The sequence below is a fragment of the Xyrauchen texanus genome, chromosome 28 (assembly GCF_025860055.1).
Source record: "Xyrauchen texanus isolate HMW12.3.18 chromosome 28, RBS_HiC_50CHRs, whole genome shotgun sequence".
Taxonomy (NCBI): Eukaryota; Metazoa; Chordata; class Actinopteri; order Cypriniformes; family Catostomidae; genus Xyrauchen; species Xyrauchen texanus.
Window position 1 is genome coordinate 11,793,744 of NC_068303.1, and position 16,324 is coordinate 11,810,067.

General features: G+C 36.7%; 1 protein-coding gene across 5 annotated transcripts in view; it reads right to left on the bottom strand.

The window, feature by feature from the left end:
- LOC127621811 (CD2-associated protein-like) overlaps positions 1–16,013 on the bottom strand; it is a 62,712-nt gene extending 46,699 nt beyond the window's left edge. For 2 of the 5 annotated variants that reach the window (XM_052095551.1, XM_052095548.1), the window contains exons 1-2: positions 15,731–16,013; positions 1,189–1,349 (exon numbers count right to left, since the gene is read on the bottom strand). In XM_052095551.1, the coding sequence (XP_051951511.1) occupies positions 1,189–1,349; positions 15,731–15,734 (165 nt within the window). In that variant the 5' untranslated portion in view covers positions 15,735–16,013. Of the gene's footprint in view, positions 1–298; positions 340–1,188; positions 1,350–15,730 lie in introns of those variants that run through there. The other 3 variants (XM_052095546.1, XM_052095549.1, XM_052095550.1) reach the window with 3 other exon arrangements.
- Positions 16,014–16,324: the final 311 nt, after the last annotated feature.

Below are 16,324 nucleotides of genomic sequence, written 5' to 3' on the forward strand. Positions count from 1 at the left end.
TAGAAATTACCTTAAAAACATAATGAAATAGTACTGTAGGTCTAAAAACATGATTTTATTAAAGAATTCTATTCTAGTTATTCTTTGACTGTAAGTGCCCTTTAAATCCAGTGCTATCTGTGTTCTATCTGGTGATTCAGCGAAACACAGCTAGCAAATGTCACGTTGCGAGATATTAAACAAACACAAGAACCATCCCAAGACCAAACATTTCTTATAGCACACGTCCTGCAGACAAAACAAGCCAAAGATCTTATTTAGATACAAACTGACAAACAGACTAAAATGAGTTCCATACCTGCTCGCCTTCCATGGTTCTCTCATGAAACTACCCGAGTGTTGACAATCTAATCTTTCCGGGATCAAAGTTTAGTCAAGGGAGTGGAAGATTACCTCACTCACTACTAAAGGATCTCCACAAGGAAACAAAAGCAATAATTTCCTACCTTTGAAAAGATTTGTTATATACCACTGGCTTTAATGTGGGTATATCAAGGCAAAAACACTAATTAAGAGGTAAAAAGGAGTGCGGTCAATTAAGTTAGTAAGGGTGTTGATGTGTAGATAAAGTCTTAGAACTGATGCTGGAGCTGAGCAGGTGTTTCTCTTTCTCTCTTTAGTGCTGTTCCGAATGTCGGCATTGTGAAGATGATTCACATGGGTTAACTTCTCCATTGTACTTTAAAATAGCAAATTCTCATGTAAAAGTCAAATACGCAACGATATCGATGGAAGCCCGAATTAATCGCAGCGTTTGTCACGAGAGCTGCCCGGTGGAATGCCCGGTTAATGCGCTAGCACTTTGCAGTAAGCCCGGTTGATGCGTGTGCACGCCGCACGGATAGCAGAGCACAATTTGGCTTCAAAGACCCCGTGACATCCAAGACACCCATGTCCCACATGAAAAGCATATTTAGCACACAAAGTCAAATGAATGTAATAAGGTTGCTTCATCGCTTCAATTTCCATGGACGCGACTGACATGAGAGTATAAAATAAAAAGGTACATCTTAAAAATACATGAGTGCATGGCTCATCTTGTGGAGCACATCTGCGAATCACTACACTGACATTTCTTATAAACTTTTTTATACTCCATTTCCTCAAACTCAATATGGGCTAGCATAATAAATAAAACTTAAACGGAAAAAGAATTTGAAAATCATGAAGCATAATTTTTGGAATTACCTTTACAAAGTTGTCAGGGAAGAGGCCTCGTCTTCCGTTGAGATCTCCCTCCATCCATCCCTCATCCTCGATTCTTCGTGCGTTTTTTATTATGTCTCCAAGCTTGAGGGTCAACTCATCTTCGTGGAGGGCTTTGTACTCGTACTCCACCACCACATCAACTACAAAGAGAGAAAAACACATTTCAGTCACGATTAATGATTAAGGTTATTTTAAAAATTCTTCAAATGTTTAATTAAAGCTCTCAGTGCATATGTAATGCTTCAAACTGTCACTTCACGTTTAAACTGCTGTTTTTCAAAACTTTCAAACTATGTTTGAACTTTTCAACTTGACAAAGAAACCTAAAAATATAAATACTTATGACTAGAGACGCTAAAAACAATTGAGATGCAACGCAACTGAAGTGAGACGCTCCAACAGCATCTGTCTGACGCACAAGTACAAAGACCAACAAACGTAGAGCAGACAGAATTGGGCCAATGATTTTATTACTCAATTACTGGTGATAAAAATGAAAAACCTTTAAAAAAATAAATCTAGTTTAAAACACAAAAGTTTGTAGAAATGAAGGCCAATCTTTGTGTCCATTTTTAAAACACATTTGACATTTTCTACAAAAAATGTATTTAATGAATTAAAAAGGTATTAGAAAACTTCCCTTGTAGCTTGAATACTTGAGTGAACAGAACTTTTAAAAATTCAAACACATCTTAAGGACGTACGCACGCACGCACACGCGCACACACACACGTTAAAAATATCAAGACATTTACTCAGGGTCACTTCCTGACTTGAAGATAATATACCTTTTCAGATGTCAAAACATCTGATATACTGGAAAATTTCACACAGTCATGAGGTCTAAAGGGGTCATTTCTGGTCATTCTGTATATATATATATATATATATATATATATATATATATATATATATATATATATATATATATATATATATATATATATATATATATATATATATATAAAATGTATAAATATATACATTTATTTATTTTTTATAGGGTAAACTACATGTTGGTTACACAATAACTTTGATTTTGAAATCTTTTTATATTATTATGATTTTAAAACAAAAAATATTCACTGCTAGTTATTATTAGAAATAATAATACAAGTTCATTCTTCACTACTCATTTCAGTTGTTAAAATGTTTTTTTTTTTTTACTGTCTCTGGACAGTTACACCACATGGCATTGTTTACTTAAAGCTCAGAAAAAAAAAATATTAAAATGACTGAAAACATGTTCATATAGAAGAGGTGTATTCAAGAAATTAATTGATGTGACTAGCATTTTAATGTTTTTTTTTTTGGGGGGGGGATAACTTAGATGTAAATTTAAAATATAATTGGTTAAATGGCAGTTCAAAATATATTTTTGTGTAATATACAGATTGTTAAAAAATGTAATGCATATATTGTTGTTGTGGGATCAGTGAAAATGTGGAAAGTTAAATCTGAACTTGTGAAAAACGAAGAAACCTTTCTGTTGAGCCCTGTAAGTTGTTTCAGACCTTTTAAAATTGAATAAGGCACATTTTACACAAGATCCAGTGTAGAAGCATGTGGTATCTAGACCTTTCCTCTTTGTTGAGCAAAATCTTCCAAATGATTGGGCCAAGTGCCAGTAAAGCACAGTCTATAAAAATACTTTTTACTCAAATCTACTTGTATGGTCACCGGGAAAAAGGCCATCAATGAAAGATCATCATTTGAATAGCAGAGCACTTTAGATTCCCTTTAAAGTGGTTAGTATGAAGGGGTGGTCAACATGACCAAAATCTTAATTAACAATGAGTAATTTTATATCACGATAACTAATATATATATATATATATATATATATACCACAATATAGTAAAAGTTTTCCAGAACAATGAAAAAAACAAACATTCAAAACAAAAATCAACTTTACTTAAATGTTAAATGAAGACACATTTTCTGTCTGATATTTTGTTAACCAATATTATCATTATTAGCCTTTTTATAAATTTTTCTCGAGAAACTCAAGATTTTCTTAAAGCAATGCAACAAAGAAAATAATGCACACAGTAAGCAAAAAACATACCCAACGTAAATAAAAACTTTTTTTTTTTTTTTTTACTGATTTAATGCATAGTGCATGCTTTGGCTTTCATACTTCATTTCACGTGCAGGTGCTAAAACAGATAGTTTGTATTACGAGTGATTTTAATTGTGCAACACTGTTTGCAGATTACATTTTTCTGCTCCGTGATGGCTTTTTTGAACCCACCACAGATGTCACACCTGATTTAATAATGAGCTCCTCTTCATTTTCTTGATTGATTGGGAGTTGTACAGTTCAATGGTGCCGTCTTTCTCCATTAGAGTTTTTCCTGAGTCAAAAATGATTGAGTAGCTTGAGTGATCCTGCTCTGCACTCTCCTGACTGTGGAGCACAGATATCGGGAAGCCTGCTGGACTCAAGCACATTTGCGAGCTCCAGAGATAGCATGTGCCACACTCACGTGAAAACACAAATGCTCATGTCTGATGAGCAGCAAAATTTTGCGCTTTTGAAGTGCCGATCACGAGATGAATGTCTCTAAATTTGCTTGGAGAACAATTTTCAATGCTGGAAAACACCTGTCCATGTTTCGTCAAGTCTCACATGAAGCCCTGACCATATAGGTAAGCCCATGTTGCGCACGTGGATATTTACATATGGCGATATACACGATGTGGCAACATTTCGATCAAGTGACCTTTTATATCATCGCAACGATATACATCTTCATATCGCCCAGCCATAGTGGTTAGGAATGACGGTCTCCAAGACCTGTTGTCTTCTATATCCATCAAGCATGGGACAAACAAAAATGACAAATGTCTGAGCAGTTTGTTATTCTCTACTACCTAATCATTACCACGGACACACAGAAACAAACATCCAATTCCCTCAGCCATTTCCAGAGTCTTTGAAAAGTGGGGCATGATAAACAATGCCTAGTAAAAATAACTAAATCTGGCTGTGAGAGTTGTGCATGTCTGTGAAGAATGTGGTCTGCAGCATGTGCATACCTATCTCTGTTGACAGAGGTTATTTACACAGCAATGTCAGTGATGGCTTGGGAATTCCAGAGACTTCTCATGGAAAACACTGGCCCTTAACAAAGAGTTATAAAACAATGTGCTTAAGGTATTATATCCCTCTGCAGTCTCTAATAGACAATTGTGTTTTTTTTACCCAATTGTTTAAGAAAAAAAAAAAAATAAAAAAAAAAAGTTAAAAAAAACAGATACAATGAAAAGTGGTTAGCAAGTTGTTTGCATAAAATATGCAAACATTTTGCAAACATCTCTGTGTGAGAAACACAATTTATTCACTTATAGTACCAGAATGAATTTGCATTTTTTTCAGCCAGTTGAATATTCGATTTGCTCTTGGTGTGAAAGGTACATTTGTGCTCTACTGTGCATGTTCAGGAAACTTAATAAGAGGTTGACCAATATATTGGTTTTGCTGATTAATTGGAGCCGATAGCTACTTTTGAAACTATCGGTACTATAATGTTTAGGCTACTAAATACTGTTTATCTTATAAGACATTGTAGATGTCTTTAAGAGGGCATATGTTGTTTTTCTTATCGGTTTGTGTAAGCTGGGATTTCAAAAGAAGTGCATTTTGGTCTTGATTTTGTTTAGAAGTCCTGCGTTATGCACCAAATCTTAATTTGTTTCAGGTTATTATTCAGATTTTGGTTCCACAATAAACTGCATCTGAGATTTCATTCAATTTGGACTCTTGTAGCCTCTATATCTGTGCTATTCACAGTAAAGGAAAAGACTACGAAAATGTTCTTAGAAAGAAAACACCTCAATACATTTATTATAAAAACTATCAGCTTTTTTCTACACCCTAGTTATCGGTCAACCTCTAAATATAATATCAGAATATTACCACATGAATAAAAATAACCTTTAGCAGTCAAACAAATTCTTGATTTACAGCAATTTGGGATGAGTTCAAATACAGAGTGCTTGACAGGATCGCATCATTCATCACTACCTTGTCTTATGTTTGCGCACTTATTAACAATTATGTAATGGTCGTAATCAAATGAAATTCCCTGTACAAGCCTTTAATTCTACAGAAAGTCTTTTGGAAGATTCGTTTGAGAACAATACAACTAACCAGTTCAGGTAAACATGACAATGAGAAATCTCTCTTACAGCACTCCAGGATGAAAAGTTGAATCAATGATAACACCGTATGCACAACCCCTAAATGGGCCTTTTGAGCAAATGCAAAACCATGTCGTTATCTCTCCTCTTGGATGGATATCTGCAGTCCCTATCCTTTAGTACTCATTTGTCCCGTTTCCACTATCGGGGCAGTGTGAGGCAGGTCTATCAACTGACCAGTTGGGGCCAATAGCCTCGGACCTTGAGCTGGGAGAATAAAATGTGTGTGTAGAGGCCAGTCGACTCACAGTTTTAGTCTCTTCCTCTTCTAGTTGGTGGTTTATAGAAGATATAGACTAGTTATATATAACAGGAAAAAAAATAAATATATATATATATATATATATATATATATATATATATATATATATATATATATATATATATATATATATATATATATCACCATTTGATTGTGTGTAGTTTGTTGGTTTTACTTCTAATTTAGCCTTTATATTCTTGCAAACCAAAAAAAAAAGGAAAAAAGATGAACTTCCAAAACCAATTTAACGGCTCCATTAGGGTGCTGACCTGCTGGTCTTGAATGAGTAACCCTCAACATTAAAGCCTGATAGGTGGTATAATGTCCTCACCAAGTTAAGTTTTCAGAACAACAACACGATTGGCATGACTGACACAAAACAAAGCTCCTATTAGAATTAACAAAGCTATCTACACTGGAAACGCCCGATATGGTGATGTAACGCTCATTAGGTTGAAGGATAAAGATAAAATATCTTTCTAAAATAAAATGATTTAGTAAGTTATGTCATCGATTGGCGCAGTTCTGATATCCCCCAGCCAAACTCCAACACCATTGTGGTGGAAAAGTGTGTAGCCAAGGCCTTCAACCAAAGAACATTGGTCACTGTGGTCTAGCTTTAAGAAACGGAAAGTTTCAGCAGAGCATTGCAGGAATTGTCTAGCACACAAATCCTGACAAAAAGACAAGGTTGGCTGACTGTAGCTTCTTGGCGAGAGAGTCTGGAGTGGGGCATGGATCCAGAGCCTACAACGTTTACTCTCTCCCTTTTTCCCCTCTACAGCCATTCAAAAAGGAAATCAGATAAGGTAATTTACTACTCCGTGTTCTCATCGCCGACATCTCTAAATCTCAAACTAAAAATGTTATTCACACATGCCAGATATTCCACTCTGTAACTACAGGAAAAGACTGGGTAATTGAAATTATACAAAAGACTGAAGGGAGAAGGAAATAACTTGAATCCAAGAAATTGGGCCTAAATAAAGACTACTTAAAGCTGTATCCAAAAAGCAATGCACTCTCTGAAATTACTTCTCAAGAACCCTTGTTTAGGGATGTCAAATTAAAATTTGAATATTTGTCAAATGTAAGAAAAATACACACATTCGAATGCCGAATCTGCACATTCGAATTTTGATTGTTTGCCAAGCACTGGTGATATCTTCAGACCAATAGCATTCTTGCACTAAAAAAGGCTAGATGATGCACAACAAAATACAGAAACCAGTTGTTTCAAGACACATTTTGAAGTTCTTTTTATCTTGACACATCTAAACAACAGTGCTCCTGCATTAGATGCTGAATAAACAAAAACAAAGCGAAACAAAGAAGTTCGTCTAGTACGTTTACATAGAAAAACTACTTGTAAACTGGATGGTTACAAAAGCGTTTGGTGTGAACAGCCCCTTATAGTAGGTGGAGGTCTTTGGCCATTGCGTCTTGCTTTCTTATCAGCATTTCTCAGTGGTTTGTCTGTAATGCCAAGTTTACACTACACGATTTTAAGCCGACATATGTGGAGATTGCCAACAAAAGCCTGAAATCGTAGGCAAATCGCAGCTCGCTCCCGTGAGCGAAGATCGCAATGTATGAACTATCAAAGACGCGATATGAGAGCGCTGATGCGTCGCCGGTGTCAGCGAGATATATAGAATATTAAATATCTGGACCTGTCTGCGATTCCAAATCGCACAATGTGAAATATATTTTGACTGAATACTACTGCAGCGTTGACCTACAGCCAATGAGAGAGCAAGAAAAAGGGCACGGGAAGTTTCAGTGGGAGGAGTCCTGATGTACCTGCAACAGAACATCAACTAGCATGGATGCGGTATCAAGAAAGTCTCATTGGAATGAAGAAATGGAGGAAATATTTGTGGAACATTGGCAGGAGCACCAGTGCCTATTTGAGGTTTCCTCTGAACAGTACCACAACCAGGTGGAGAAAGAGAAGAGTTGGAGAGAAATTGCCAATTCTCTTGGACAGTCAGGTAAGCTAATAGGTTGATTTTTCAGTAGGAGGTACTTTTCATATTGTAACCAATAAAATATATGATAGCATACACATCATATTCTGAAATGCATAACATATGATCATGCATTTGTTTTCGTATCTCGTATCACTTCTAGCACTTACTCTGTTGTGAAACGTAATTTGGAGTCCAGACAGAGTCGTAGGGGATTCGTCAATAGTGAAATGTTTTGTAATGTGTTCACCACTGTCGCCGATTCGTCATGTAATTTGAAAATGCCACGACTTCCATGACAAGATGGACAGTTGTGTAATATGAACGGTACCACGATCTGACGTCTTTGAAAGTTGTGTAGTGTGTAGGAGGCATAAAGGAGTTCAAGTTGGAAATGTGTCTCTAGATCCTCGCATTCTGCTGCTTTCTGTTGTGTTCCGTGTGTTTGAACAGCTCCTGACCAGGGATCTTGAGCCGTTTTACCACCAAGTTCAGACGAATACCACTGCAATCTGGGAATAATTCTCCCCTACATAAAGCTTTAATTAATGAAAAACACTGTGGTATATTGCTGTTATTTTGATGTTTGAATGTGTGGTAGTATACTGTGGCACCAGTGCAAGTGTAACACCATGTCTGCCTATTGAAGCGTTTTCCCCCTCATTTTACTTTTGATTTAAAATTTTAGAATACATTCTTTGCAATAATATAACACTATGCTGTATGGTTATATTTATTCAATGTACCCTCTTGTGGACTAAGGAAATAACAGAAAATGTTTAAGGTAAAAAATATTATTTAGTTTCTCTGGCCAATTGACAGCCCTACCCTTGTTGAACTTCAAGACTAAGTCACAGTTATTCCAAAGGTGGAGCTGAAGAAAGCACTCCCTTGTTTGTTTTTCTGAGAAAAGAAGCAGTTGTAGATCATAGGTGGCTCAAGTACCTGTGAAACAAGCAAAGAGGTGGGCGATATGACCAAAATCTTATCAAGATATCACTAATTTTATATCATGATAATGATGTGTATCACGATACAGTTACATTTTTCCAAATAATCTATAAAATGTATAAAGTAAATAAATATATTGTAATGCCTATATTTGAAAAATCCATTTAATTAAATACTTTATAAATTAAAACTACTTCCTCTTATATAATTTATCTTTATTTGGAACTTGACAGACAGTAAGAGTACAAATAAATAAATTGGTGGTAATCAAAAAGTTGTAAATCAACCTCACCACAATGCTAAGTTTCCCATTTCAGTCTGATGTTGAGCAATGCTACTTCTGAAAAACAATGCAACAACGGAAAAAAAATCCTTCCTATCCTTGATTAAAAAAAATCATTAAGCTCTTTTAAGTCATCTCTGTAGACAATATTTGAATATCTGAAAGTAAAGCCAGTAATATCTAACATCATTCGAACTGAATTTTATTAAGGGTGATGATGTGTGGTTTAAAAAAACCTGCATGACAGATGGCACAATATTGTTGCCACATGACACGTTGTTTTAGCTGTATTCCTCATCAGTGTTGGTTAGAATGTCAGGCTCTCTCTCTGTTTGACTCCCTCCATAGCACTTTAAGCTTAAAAAACTAAAAACTCAGTAGAATTCAAATGGGTCATGCAAGTTTTGAAGTTATGACACGACAGAGGAAACCAGGTTGAGTGGTGCCACTGATCACATGCTCTGCGTTCTCCTGTCTGTGGAGCACAATCTATCATGCGTGACAATCACACGATACACAGCTGTGAGTGTGAGATGAGAAGCATATTTAGAACTCGAAAAGAATGTCATAGAATTTGCTTCAATTGTCAATTCTCTCAGTCTCATGTGAAGCTGCTTGCCATTTACCATTTACCATAGAATGAGGTGCACATTTCTTGCCACGTGGTGGCGATTTTGCGTTACCGCGATACAGACAATAATCCAAAATATAGTGGGGCCTGGGTAGCTCAGCAAGTAAAGATGCTGACTACCACACCTGGAGTTGCAAGTTCGAATCCAGGGCATGCTGAATGACTCAAGTCCTAAGCAACCAATTGGCCCGGTTGCTAGGGTGGGTAGAGTCACGTTGCGTTAACCTCCTCGTGGTCACTATAATATGGTATAATGTGGTTCTCGCTCTCGGTGGGGCGCGTTGTGCGTGGATGCCACAGAGAATAGCGTGAGCCACCACACGTGCTAGGTCTCCACGGTAACGTGCTCGACAAGCCACGTGATAAAATACGTGGATTGGCTGTCTCAGATGCGTAGACAACTGAGATTTGTCCACCTGGATTGAGGCGAGTCACTACAGGGCCACCACAAGGACCTAGAGCGCATTGGGAATTGGGCATGCCAAAATTGGGGAGAAAAGAGACAATTCAAAAAAATAAATAAATAGATAATCCAAAATATATACCGTTGCCAACTTTCTACCGGTTTATCATATCTACCGGTACATTGCCAACCCCAAAACAAGAATTATCTATTTGTGATCTCATTAATGCTCTAACTGAATAGAATTCTTACCATCTTAATGACAAAGAGACACATAAACACATTTTAATTATTAAAAAAAACAAAATCAAATGTCCGGTCCACTACCTCCAAAATCCACAGACAAATTTTTCTAAATTATTTAAGCTGCTGTTTTAGGGCTGTCTTGAGTACATTCTTTTTGTGTAGTGAGCATGTCTAGCCAAAGCAATATTTAGTTAACTGTAATGGCAAATTAATTATATGTGCATGCATTTTGGAAAATTAAATAATGATGCTGATACCATTTATTATGTAGCAGTGGTTAGCAATACAATAATGTATTGATATATCACAATACTTTACAAAATATATATTGTATGGATACTAAATCTCTGTATTAATATTTTTATTCCTAGCATGTCCTACAGTTCAATAATGAAGCTGCAAGTCATCTAAATAGTTAGAAATTAGAAGATCCCTTGCCTTGAATAATTAACAGCATTAGTCTTTTCTAATTGTGCATTTCATGGCTTATTTTGCCTCTTTTTTTTTCCCTTGTTGTAGATGAATAAACGTCATAAATAATATTTATACATGTATATACAGTGGCAAGAAAAACTTGAACCCTTTGTAAGGAACTGGTTTTCTGCATTAATTGGTCATAAAATGTGAGCGCATTCAAAGTCACAAGTATAGACCAACAACAAGTGTTTAAGCTAACAAACAATTATAATCTTTATGTCTAGATGTCTTTATTGGACACATCCCATTAGACATTCAAAGCGCTGTGGAAAAAGTAAGTGAACCCCTATGCTAATGACATCAACAAAAGCTAATTAGAGTCAGGAGTTGACAAACCTTGCATCCAATTAATGAAACAAGATTGGAGTTGTGGGTTGGAGCTACTTTGACTTATAAAAAGCACTCAACATTTTGAGTTTGCTATTCACAAGAAGCATCTGCTGATGTGGACCATGCCTTGCAAAAAAAAAAAAATCGATCTCACAAGACCTACGATCAAGAATGGTTGCTTTGCATAAAGCTGGAAAGGGTTAAAAAGTTCTCAAAGAGCTTAGATATTCATCTGTCCACAGTTAAACAAATTGTCTAAAAGGAGACAATTTATTACTGTGGCTACTCTCCCTAGAAGTGGCCGTTCAGCCAAGCTGACTCAAAAGGCACACCCAGAAAGATCAAGGAGTTAAAATTGAAGGAATTTTTGGAACTAGTTAACATCTCTGTTCATGAGTCTACTATATGGAAAACATTAAACAGGCATGGTGACCAACTTGAACCCCACAATGCCTACGTATATGAAAAAACTGATGAAACTTTCGATCCAATTGCAATATCGGAAATCTCAGTATCGGCCAATACTGATCCCGATCCGATACCAGTGTTGTTCTTTTGCATAATCAGTTTAGAATATCTTTACATTATTGTGTGGAACTAATTGGGTGTGCTCTTTAACATGTAAAGAAACACAAACCTCTAACTACACATTATTTCAATATAAATGTATAGCTTATAGGGAAAAACTTTATTATTAACTAGTATACTGGATAATGTAGCAGTAAAATTAACAGTAATTCCATTAAGTCGTCATCAGTAGAAAAGAAGCTTTTTTTTTTTTTTTTTTTAATTCAACTCTTGCCTACAAGATACTGTCAGGGTGGCTGTGCACCAGCTGAAGCCCAGCAGAAGTTGCAGGATGCAGCAGGACAATGACCATAAACATTAAAGTAATTCCACTAAGAACGGCTTCAGAAAATCCAGGTTTTGCAGTGACCCATGTCAGAACCAAGACCTTAAACCAACAGAGACACTGTGGGATGACCTCAAGAGATCAGTTCACAGTCATCCTAAGAATATGGCTGAGCTGAAGCAGTTCTGTAAGAAAGAATTGTCCAAAATTCCTTCTGGAAACTGTGCAGGTCTTATCCACAGCTACCAGAAACACTTGGTTGAGGTTACTGCTGCCAAAGGAGGATCGACCAGTAATTAAATCCAAGGGTTTACATACATTTTACACAGGAATGTGAATGTTTAATGGGATGTGTTCAATAAAGGCATGAAAGATTATAATTGTTTTTATGTTGTTAGCTTACGCACATTGTTCTTTGTCTATTGTGACTGATGAAGATGAGATCACATTTTATGAACAATTAATGGAAAACTAAACAGCTAATTCCAAAGGGTTCACATATTTTTCTTGCCACTGTATAAAAGATATTTAAGGTGCGTACACACTGCCAGCGACTTTATCGCTGCAGGTCGCCAGTGGCTGGCGGTGAAGTCGCTAGTGGGTGTTCCCCCACTACTGGTTGCCTAGTAACGTTTATAAATTACATTCACGGATGCCATTCCATTGCTGTTGACAGCGAATCTCTTTTCTTGCCACTAAAAACAAACATTTTGGAGGGAAAAGACTAAATATAAATGGAATCAGTACATAAAATGCTTTATATCAAAGATGAATGAGAAACCAGGCGTGCTGTTTGCCAGAGCGGCTGTTTATCTGCGGCGCAAATGCAAATGCCGGTCTGTCTGGGTCCACAAAATCCCTGCGATCTCAGATACACCTTTCCACGCAGTATTTTTCTTAAAAATGTCCTTGTACGTGGGAAGAGACATATCATACAGCACTGGAAAATGTCTAACAGCAAGAATTAGCCTTTCATCCATCTTTCCGTTACTGCAGGAGCTGAGAGAGAGAGAGAAGGATCACGTGAGCTCTCCCGTCGTCTCTCCTATTGGCTGTCGCTTCCGTTAGTCGCTCCAAAGTTGAACTTTTCTCAACTTTGTCGCGTCGCAGGACACGCCCACATCTAGCGGCAACGGTCGCAACAGCTCGTGTCGCCGGAAGCCGCTGTGCTCGCATTGAAAATTAATGGTATTGAGTCGCTGTCGCGCGCGATGTCGCTGGCAGTGTGTACGCACCTTTAGGCTTTAGTATACTTCTTTATTTTGTGTCAATAAAGGGCTACTTAAGCCTTACTTGGGGGGTACTTATGGCAAAAAAAAATTAGGAAACACTGATCTAAGCTAGCTATTTACTGTAGCAAGTAAAATACTGAGTCTAATATTTAACATTTTACCAAAGAGCCCCTTCACAATTCAGGCATAACAAGAAATACAGTATACAAGATGTCGGTAAACGCAATCAAACCTATTATTATTATCTTCTTCCTTGTCAAGCATAGTCTTTTTCAATGGCACTATTGCAGCATTCAGCGTTTAGGGAGAGGCTGCTGAAATTTCTCACATATTTTTTAGCTTTGGGTTTTTTTGTATAATGACATGTAGGGAGGATCCTGCAGGTGAGGATATTGAACTTCACTTAAATAGATCTAGCTTCATCATGAAGTCACATATGGATGAAGCTCAAATGTAAACTTCACTCTGTTATTATATTCCCAATACAAAGCTATAGGCAACTTCAAACAGAGAAAATGTCACACAGTCTTTGCTGAAATTGTCATCTAGCCTATAGGCAGAACATTAGGGACAGACAGCCTCAGTCACAATTCACTTCTATAGTATGAAAAAAGACAGTGAAAGTGAATGGTGACTGATGCTGTCAGTTTTCACGTTCTGCCCAACATCTTGTGTGTTCCACAGACAAAAGTCCTAGCAGTTTGGAACAACATGAGAATGAGTAATTCATGACATTATTTTCATTTTTGGGTGAACCATCCCTCTTAATTTTATCCCACAAAAATGCTTGCTTATGTCTATTACAATTTAGCTGGTAAACAAAATGAAAAGGAAATTTGTAAAGCAGTAAGATTTCCACATGATTGGAAGGACAGATAAGGGTTAAACATCCCATGAAACCTAAGCTAAGTGAGAAATATTCACTTCTTTTAACGTTCCCTGAACTAACTTAGTTTGCAGTCAAGACCTGACATGACCAAGCAATTTCCACTTGCACCTGTGCAAAGACTACTTTCATATTACTCTAACACACTTCCTTACTTCCTGATGGGCTCAGTTTCCAATCCAGTGCTTACATAACTTTGTGACATGATGTATTACTGACAAAGTTGGGTGGCGGTAACATATATGTAAACCAAAGTCAAAACAATTCAATAAAACTTTTTCTTTGGGTCTCAGTGCCTCACACACTTAACAGTAAATGTAAAAGCGGAGCGTTCTAACATATCTTCCACTCAAGAATATTTTTAAGTACCGGTAGGTTGTGTTTGAGATCAAAATCTCTTCCCTAGAGAGGAAAAACAGCAGCTGAATTTACATAAGATCATAATTCAGATCATGACAAACAGAGTTTAGAGGGAGTGCTCTGACCAACAACCAGTTTTAAAAGAATGTTCCATGTTCAAATCAAGAGGAGCTCAATTGACAGCAGTTGTGGCATAATGTTGATTATCACAAACAATTAAACAAAAATTGTGGTTACATTGAGGCATTTAGAATGGAAGTGAATGGGGCCAGACAGTGTATAAACATTCAAATACACATTGTTTCATAAGTACACCCACAAGATGTATATACATCGTATGTGTTAACATGATTATAGTGAAATAAAATGGCTTACTAACCTTATATCTGTAAATTTATATACAATCCTACACTTTGTTGTCATGACAACAAAATGCTGTAAATCCTGTAATCTGGTAAACACCGTAATGCAAGTAAATCCCTCATTTTATCCCACTAAAATCATGTTTACATACATAACATTTATATCTTCTGGCTATACCTTTAAAACTGTGTATTTTAAAGTTTATCATCTGGCCCCATTTACTTCCATTTTAAGAGCCTCACTTTAACCACAATTTCTTTATTTTTATTTTTTTAATAAAAGGAGCAACGATTTCTTTAACAGTCATAAAAAAATTGCACTTTTGGATGTGCAGATAAAAATCCCTTCTGACTTCTGCCAATACAAGCATGAGGCTTGGCCACAGGACATAGAAACAAGTCAATAAAACAAACTCAACACTGACTCCCTTATAAACCCAATAACACAATCAAAGAAATCGTAGATAAGAACACAGCAAACAACTGGTGTCAACAAATGAAATTGAGAGTAGTAAATATGGAAATGAAGCTAACCCAAAAGAGGATTTGCAGATAACTCTAAAACATTTGCACTTTATTCAAAACCAGTCTGATCTTCCACTAGAGCATGGCTGAGCAGAACAGTGCAGGTACTCGCCCGTGCCAACCTAACGTTGTCCACTATTACATTTGTTTACCTGCCTTAATTCTAGAAAGGAGGGAGGTGCTTCTTATTAAAGTCGCAGTCAACTTAAGAGGGCTTTCTTGGAACTAAGCCACAGCTTCTACAAACTTCTTTGCAAATAATAAATCAACGTTAAACACCCTTAAAAACAATACTATAGTAGCAAGGCAGGGAGTCGTTCATCTTGACGCAAAACGCATGGAATTTACTAGTTTGGACAAGCCTAGCCAGTTGGCGACAGTGGCGCATAGTAAAATATTAATCTGCTTATAAGTTTGTTTCTTCATTCTACTTGGATGAAATATTTATTTATTTAACAGACGCTTGAAGTGCGCGTTCAAAAGTTTCAGTGAAAACTGGAACGCGCGGTGACATTGCAACTGCTCCATTAGAAGTATAACTTACCCATACTGTCCTTCGATCCGGGACCGTCTTGATCTGATGTGTACAATCTCCCGTCCTGGTAGCTGATGTAAGCTAGCAGGCTGGATGCTAGCAGTAAATCCTAATTGCGCGTGGAACCGTGTTGGTGAATTGCTTGTTAGCGAGTTTATTTGCGATATTAATCCATTCAGCTGTGTTTTAATGTCGGCCTGTTGTTGAAGTAAGGTGTGCTTTTTTTTAAGTGTACTGTGTAGGAAGTTATCCTGAAGTCTCCACCTTTCTTAGATTTGCCTCCGCGATATTTCACCGGGAGGATCCCGCGAGAAGTGACATTTCCTCGCTGGAATGCAGAAGGCTGAAGTATGACATTCTGAATTAAACTGACCATTGAAGAGCTTTCTGGTAAGACCTATGCGCAAATGCACGAAAATGTTGCAATGATCTACTTATATACAGAGAAAATGTATATATGATTATAGATTGTTACTTATATAATATAACTATTATATAAAGTAATTGTATTGCGAGTGATGTAAACCAAAGGGGAACATTAACTTTTTGTTTTACTTTGATCACAGACATTAAACAGATTTCACCTTAAAGTATACTGGCCAT